The sequence below is a fragment of the Hippopotamus amphibius genome, chromosome 6 (genome assembly GCF_030028045.1).
Source record: "Hippopotamus amphibius kiboko isolate mHipAmp2 chromosome 6, mHipAmp2.hap2, whole genome shotgun sequence".
NCBI classification, from domain to species: domain Eukaryota; kingdom Metazoa; phylum Chordata; class Mammalia; order Artiodactyla; family Hippopotamidae; genus Hippopotamus; species Hippopotamus amphibius.
The window spans coordinates 43,292,766-43,300,698 of NC_080191.1; the positions used below are offsets into that span (position 1 = coordinate 43,292,766).

Here is a 7,933-nt window from a genome sequence, read left to right on the forward strand (position 1 = left end):
ACGGATGATGCAGGTGCATCCGGCTCACCACGGCCCCTCCCCTGGCCTATTTCTTTCCAAAGATAATGCCAGCGCCCTTCTGCAGCGGCTCCTCCTTTTGCTTCGCTTCCTAAGCCTGAGGAGACTGGAGCGGCCGGTCCCACGGGACGAGGTTCCTTGATCGCGGAGGCTCCGCGGAGCCCCGAACCCGAGGCTGGCCCGGCCCCAACGGGCGGCAGAGCGACGCCAGCAGCATCTGCGGGGAGGGCCGGGAGCGTAGTCGTCTGGACGCCCAGGTTTGGGAGCCCACCTTGAACACGGGCAGCGGGATAGGGGGAGAGAGGCCCGAAGTCTCTAGAAAGGACCAGAAGAGAGCAGTTAAATCTTGTTAGCTGAGTGAGGTGCTCAGAGAATCCATCTTTCTCCCCGAGGGAAGGAGCTTTTGCAGTTTCTGCTAAGGGTACCACCAGTGCAGACGACGTAACTTTGCTCGACCCAGCAGCTTGGGGGAAAAAAAAAAAAAAAAAAAAAAAAAACTTTGAGGTGACACAAGGCCTTCTCCTGTAGGAGTTATAGAACCTTGGACTTCTTGGACCAACTCTGGTCTCCTCTCCCCGCCCCCTTTTGGGAATATAAACCCAAGGCCCCAGAACCGGGAAGGGCAGAGAGAGTCTCTAGGAACAAAGGTCTAGCAGACCCTGCCAACTCCGACCGCTTTTCTTTTCCAAGTGTGACTTTCTCCCCGCCTTAAAGATGGGTGATCGGCTTAAAGGGCATTTCAAGGATTTTAGTCTAGGTTTCTCAAGATATCTTTGCCCACGAGGCTTTCGCCGTCCTTTTAAATGTAAAGCAACATTTATTGTGGAATGAAAGGATCACTGTCCTGTTTCTAGGTTGAATTAAAAACTGCTTTAAACTTAAGAACTTTTCAGAAGGTGACAAAACGGCAGTGAAAAAAAACCCGGCCAAGAATCCTATCTCGGTTTCGCGGCAATGTACTCTTGTTTCTGGCATCAGTAAATTGAGAATTTAATGGAAAATGCCAGTAAGAGTCTCCTGCAAAGTCACATCTCCAGGCAGACCAACCTGCACCTGGGCAAGGCCCTTCCCAGTGGAGGCAAGTGGGGATTGTTTCTTCCCCAGTAACTCTAGAAACTCCAGATGACCTGGTTCCCAAATTGCCTTTCTTCTTGGGTTCCTGTCCTGTTCTTAAAGGAATCCTTTCTCCGGTCTCTAGGTCAAAGGAAGAGACCTGTCAGTCTAGGGGGCCTCCTCCATGCTGGAAACAGTGTCTCTTTCCCACTTTGGTTGGAGAATTTGGTATAGAATTCCCTGGGCTCAAGGTTGCTTTTAGCATAGTTCCCCCACAGCTGTGACCCTGCCAGCTCTTTATATCGACCACTGGAGGAAACTCAAGGGATACCTGCTTGCCCTGGCAGCACAGCCACCAATCCCCTGATACAAGGAGTTTGGCCTTATTTCTCTTTAGTGCCCAATTTAAGCCCCAGCTCTAGAGAAGGGATGAAGCCCACCACTAAGCCAGCGGTCAGGCCTCGCGTCTTCCCCCAGGACCAGGCCTTTGAAAACAAGACTCAAAAGAAGCCAATGACTCAGAGCAAAGTCGTTTTCCTGATTGATGAAACTTCTCCCTCCCCTCTCTTTTCTAAATAATAAACTCACAGGGAAAGGCTGGGGGGCTGCCTTGTGTTGGTTTCAAATAAATCCTCAACAGCTCTTTCCTCACCCAGAGAAATGAATCACCCTTGGGAAACAGACGATTATTCCCCCATTTATCTACCTAAAACCAGAGAAAATAAGCACCCTCCACTGCAGACCCTCACTTAGATCTTTCTCCCTGGCAGTGGGTGGCTGGGGATAAAAAGAGATGGAGGAGAATGAGTTAAATAGACCCAGGAACCACAGAGGTGCCCTCCCAGAGAGGAACAGTGGGGGACCTGGGAAGGAAGGGGCAGATGCGTCCTAGATGTGCGGTCTACACTGGATCCTGGAGAGAGACAGCTCTATTGCCCAGTAGTGGAAACCACCTGCCTCTCCCTCTTGAAGAGGAGCTTAGGCCTCAGCCAACAGGGAGGTGATGTTACATCTAAGTTAGAGGCAGATTCTGGGGTGGTACATTTCATTCAGGTTTCCATTATCCTTAATGAGAATAGAGGTATGTGCTGTTTGGGTTATCACTAGAGCTTGATTTCTTGTCCTCTATAAACAAGTACACAAAACTTTCTTGCTGGATTACTTTTGCATATACAAATTATCTGGAAATATTATGGGGTGGGAAGAGAGAAAAGCAATTGATTAAAATAACCCCTGTTCTAGAAATCATTTATGCAGAAGACTTTTCTCTCTTTATCACCCATCCACCCAATAACACTTCCAAATAGTTTGTATTCAACTAACAGGACCTGTAATCTTCTAAGAGAGGAAACAACAGACAATTCCTACTATAAATCTGGAGATGCTGAGACTTGGCAGCCGTTGGCCTCACTCCGAGCTGAGCTCACCTTACAAAGCAGAGAGGCCTTTCCTATCCCTGAGGAGCCTGCTGCCAAGGGGCTGGTGGGGAGGCTGGGCATTTGATTATTTTTTAGGATCACTCTTCCTTGATTTTTAAAACATATACTGGATTTTAACTTGGTTGATTTTTTTTAAAAAAAAGCTACACAGTCAAGTGAAAAGAAGTTAACTTACTGTTTTATTCTCATCTGTTGCCAACACAGTCAGCGCAGTCACCACTCTGCCTCTCATTTCCTGTTACTTTGGGTTTCTAGATCACTTAAAAAAAAATCTCAATTGCTGAGTTTATGAGGGTATGAATACTGCAGAGAAACAGAAGCTCAAATATCACAAGGCTACCAATGTGGACAAGGCCCCCATTTGAAGGACATTTAGTTTTAATAATTAACACCAATATGTCTGACCTCTTTACCTGTAAATGATCAGAAAAAAACTCTTTGAATCTGCCCACCCACCCAAATCTCTCCCCCACTCCCAGATATACCTTACTGGGTCCACATGTTCCCTACCCACTACCCCCGTCTCCAAAAATTTTAGGCAAGGCAAAGCCAGGATTTAAAGGTTCTTTTTTATTTGAAATCTCATCCAGAAACACTGGTTATTAATAAATATATCATAGTTATCAAGAATATATAAAAAATAAAGACAGGTCTTGTCTTTGAAGCCCTAACAAAATATTTCAAGCAAATGTTCAGGAAAATAAAAACAGCACCCCTCCCCAAACTACAATAAGTTTTCAAAGCTGATGATGGAGAGAGCCAACCCTGCATGCAGAATAACTGAGCAAGGGGGGGTGAGGCAAGCTAGTAGAGGGAGCCCAAGCTCTTGCAATCGCCGGCCCCTAAAACAGCCCAGAAAGGGTTGGGAATAGAGTTTGAGGGGGGTAGGGGTGGGGGAGAAGCGCGTGTGCGTGAGTTTGGGTCTTTGCACTCTGCCCCCTTTTTCATTTCTTACAACCACAGACAGATATATGGAGTACTTCGGAGAATTCACTAATAAATCCTTGTTACAAGGAAAATGGCATCACGGCCTGCACAACATGTTTAGACGAGATTCATTTAGAAGCGTGCATGCATTCTTCCGACCTACACTGCGTCTTAAAGAAAACCCACAGAAGAGCTGTCATGTCCTGGACCGGAGTTAAAATTCAAAACTTGAGTCTGGAGATATTCTCTCTGTCTCTCTCTCTCTGTCTCTCTCCCTCCCTCCCTCTCTCCCTTGTCTCTAGGAAAACAACTGTGGAGAGGATAGACAATTCTAACTGCATCCATCTCAAGGAAATATTTACATGTGTTTCACACAAAAGGGATGGGTGTCTTTTCCAAGGTGAGAACACAGAGCCAGAGAGAGCCAACTCTAAAGGCCCTTCGCAAGTGTTTACACCGATCCCGTCTTCATACAACAAATGAGGTTTTGACAAGAGCATATATGGCAGTGAGAAATACTGGCGCGGCATGGAGAAAAGAAGCATGCATGCAAGACACACGACGTCTGGTTCGAGTCTCCCTTCACTACCACCTAGAAATTGCAGTTTGGTTTTAGTCCTTTCCCTCCGGGGGTCAAGTAGGGTCTGAGATCCCTCAGATGGTGTGGGAAGCCTTGGGGCCCCGCGCCGGCCCTCCCTCCGACCGAGAGCCCAGCCTCCCTCTTCCCTTCCGGCCCGGCACCTCGACCCCTCCCGCCGCTCTCCCCTCATCCTCCGCAGCCGGGCCGGCCCGCTGCTCACTTGAGCAAGTCCTTGGACTCGGCCGACAGCCGGGCCATGCTGGCGGTGGAGAGAGCAGACAGGTGCGGCGGCGGCGGCATCTGGCAGATGGTGCAGGGGCAGGGTAGCCCGGCCCAGTGCTGGAAGCCGCTGCCCAGCTGCAGCGCGGGCGGCGTGGAGGGCGCCTTGAGCAGCGAGTGGGGAGGCCGGATGGTGCCGATGGCCGGCAGCGAGGCGGCGGACAGCGGTGACGAGGTGTTGCCGGACGAGAGCGCGCCGCCCAGGATGGGGTGCACCGGGTGCACGGCGTTGGCGGCGTGCGCTGGGTGGCCGGCTGAGTGGCCCACTGTCCCGCAGTGGAAGGCCGAGTGGTGGCCCCCGTAGATCTCACCAACCAACCTCTTCATCTCCTCCAGGGAGCTGGTGAGCATGAGGATGTAGTTTCTTGCCAGCAGGAGAGTGGCGATCTTGGAGAGCTTGCGCACCGAGGGCCCGTGCGCGTAGGGCATGACCTCGCGCAGCCCGTCCATGGCGAGGTTTAGGTCGTGCATCCGCTTGCGCTCGCGTCCGTTGATCTTCAGCCGCAACTGCTGTAGGTCCTGCTCCGACAGCTGCTTCTTGATTTTGTACTTGCTGCTCTCGCCCGCGGCCTTGGCGCTGGCCCGCGAAAGGCTTTCCCCGGGCATCTTCTGCACCATGTCGCCCTGCGTGGACGAGACCGAGTTGAGACGGCTGTCCTGGTGGTGGTGATGGCGGTGGTGGTCCCTCAGATACATCTCATCCATGTCCGGAGATGAAGCTCTGCTGGAGACAGAGCTCGAATCAGAATTCATTTTATTACAGGGGATGCGGCCCTACAGTGGGGAGGCTTTAGAGGGAAAATTAAAGAAAATCTTGAATTAAAAAAGAAAAAGAAAAAGAAAAAGAAAAAAGCTGCACAGCCCAGCAACCCACTTCTCAGCGGCAAGACATGAGAAGAAAAGCTGAGGCACTGCCTTTCCCCGCCTTTCTCCCTCCCCACTCCCCTCTCTCTGGTTTGGCTGTTTCCTGGACAGCTAGTTGGTGTGTGCTTGAACTAACCTCACGCTGTAAAAGAGGGGCTTTTATAGAGCTGCGGCGGAGAAAAGAGACAAAAGGAACCCTCCTATCTATCCTGGGCTGGTTAGGATGACGTGCCATCATTCAGGGCGGTGCGCTTTGCTGTCCCATTTAGCAAGGATTCCTATTCATATTCATTGTGGGGCCGCCCAGGGACACCTCTGCTCAGAACCGCTAGGAGCCTCCAGGCACAAAACCCTCTGATTGACACACTCACTGCTCCAGCTCGCGCCTTCTGGATTTAAAAACAAAACAAAACAAAACAAACTTTCCTCCACCCACGCCCCCCCTTCCTAATTTCCCTAACCAAATCACACCTAAAGGAACCGAAGGAAGGGAAGTAAAGGGAGCCCGGCCGAGATTCCTCCGAGGTTGGAAAGAGGAATTGAAACATTCTCTCCTCCTTTTCACAGCTACTCCCAAGCTTTTGGAAAATGTGGGCAAAGGAAGTCTCAGTGGAAAGGTTTCAAGAACAGAGATGCAGATGAGGAACAGATTCAAGGCGCGGGGGTCGGGGTGGGAGGGTCACGAGAATGCCTGTCGATGTGCACTGCCTGAAGTTTATTTCATTAGGCTTCTTTCCCTAAAGACTGACATTGTGTTCATTCTGTCTATTGCATCCTCCGGTGTAGTTTTAATGGGATGTCCATATCTGGTGAAGGGCATGCCCCTGACACTGTTGTGGGGATGGGTCTCTTGCTTTTTACATATCCTCTTTCGTTTTGAAAAATAGATTACTGAAAGAATTTCAATTTTGCCATATTCTGTAACTTCTTAGACCTGGAACTGAGGAAACAAACCCTGGCGTTATCATAAGAGCCACTTGAGAAGGGGAGGAGAGGAAAACTAGCCGAGGAGGCTGGAAGGAGTTAGGGATTGGAAAGTTTCCCGAGAACTCCAGGAGAGATTGTTCCTGCTCTGGCTACCCCGCAGCCCCTGGACCCTGGCGCTAGCTGAAGATGGCGGGGCTGTCCCTGCCGGTAGCTCGTCTGGAGGGCCTCTGACCGCTGTGCATGCGCGCGGGGTAGCATCTGCAGCCCAGCGCCACCTGGCCGGGGCGGGTGGGTTCATCCGGCTGGGGCCGCCCCACACCAGCGGCGCGGGGATAGCTCGAGCTCAGCGTCAAAAGATACACTGCGCGCGCGCGCGCGCGCGCGCGCGTGTGTGTGTGTGTGGTTAGGCACCATAAGGACAACCCGAAGAGCCCCTTGTGCGTGCGAGCGTGGGCCATGCGCTCCCGCGCACAGTTGATTCTGGGGGTAAAAAGGAGGCCTGGAGTTTGGAGCCTTCGGTTCCAGCGAGGAGCTCGGCGCAGATCTTTCTTCCTTGTTGCTGTGTTTTTGTCAGTGGGAACTAGCTAAGCAGCGTGAGGGGCGGGAAGGCACAAATCCCCGGAAGGGAAACTGCCCCGGGGCGGCCTCTAGAAAAACCTGGGCACTGCCACGCTCCGGGCTCGGAGGAACCAGAAACAAATGCTAGGTTATGGCTGAGTGTCTGGGTGGAAAGTGCGAAACCGAAACAATCCCAGAACCTGGAGCAGTTAGGGCCCCACACTGCGTGGCAGTCACTGCAAGTCTGCAGGACTCGCGAGGTAAAAGAGGCCTCACTTTCCATTGACACAATTCGAGCGGTCACCAGAAGAGGGATGCATGCCCAGGTCTGGAGTTTGCGTGCTCCGCTAGGCTGTCTCGTTGACGGTCACGCCGCGAAAGCAGCACTGGTGATACAAGTCGGGTGGGGAGACGCAACATTCGAACGGGTGCTTTTTCTACACCGACCTTTGCTTCTCTGTAAAGGAAAAATGAGGGAAATGGCTAACGCCCCCTCGTCAAGGCCAGGACTTTAGTGCCCTTGAAGATTGGACACAAACCTTTTATCTTCCTGTCGCCTCTACCTCCATAGAAGGAAAGTTTCTTAAAACGGAGAATCCAAGCGATTCGATTGGATGTGAAAAGATTGATGTCCAAACGCACTCCTAATATCCAAGCAAAAGGAATGGTTCGTAATTCACTGGACTTGCATATTTGAAATCAGATAATGACATCCCCCGAGCTGCTTTTGAGCAAAAGGGTTCCAGAATATCTGCAAACATTCGGACACCGCCCCGGGTGATGGTCGGAAGCTGGGGGAAGAGGCGTGGTCCAGACCGCAGCCTTCAGGGGCTTTCCTGCATCCAGGTGTGGGGCAGAGAGCGCTCGAGAGGAGCTAAAGCGACTTCCCCACCTTTGGGCGAATGCACAGGCCCGGCCCGCGTCGTCCTCCAGAACCACCTTCCTAACCCTTGGGCATCGACATCTGTCCTTCCCACGCCCCAGATGAGAAGGCTGCTGCCCAGTTTTGATTTGGGGAAGTAGCAAAGTCTAGTCTGAGCAGAAGGGTTGCAAATGAAGTAGAAAAGTCATGCCGATGAAAGGTATTTTACCTTTAAAAAAATCCCAATTTTCTCAGTGGACAATATGAAATAAAGTGTAAAAATCGCTCCTCCCCCCCCCCCCCCCCCCCGTCCCACCAATTAATACAGAAGGTAAAGTTGCAGGGGGAAAGAGGGGTTGGGGAGCAGGAGCAGTCCTCCCAATACAAACTGAGTAACTCACTTGCGGGGCTGAAAAGACTGGGGCC

At 51.4% G+C, this 7,933-nt stretch overlaps 1 protein-coding gene across 1 annotated transcript; it reads right to left on the bottom strand.

Moving 5' to 3' along the window:
- Positions 1-4,233: 4,233 nt before the first annotated feature.
- OLIG3 (oligodendrocyte transcription factor 3) lies at positions 4,234-5,049 on the bottom strand. The gene has a single exon (XM_057740171.1). It carries the CDS (start codon positions 5,047-5,049, stop codon positions 4,234-4,236), a length of 816 nt encoding a protein of 271 aa, XP_057596154.1.
- Positions 5,050-7,933: the final 2,884 nt, after the last annotated feature.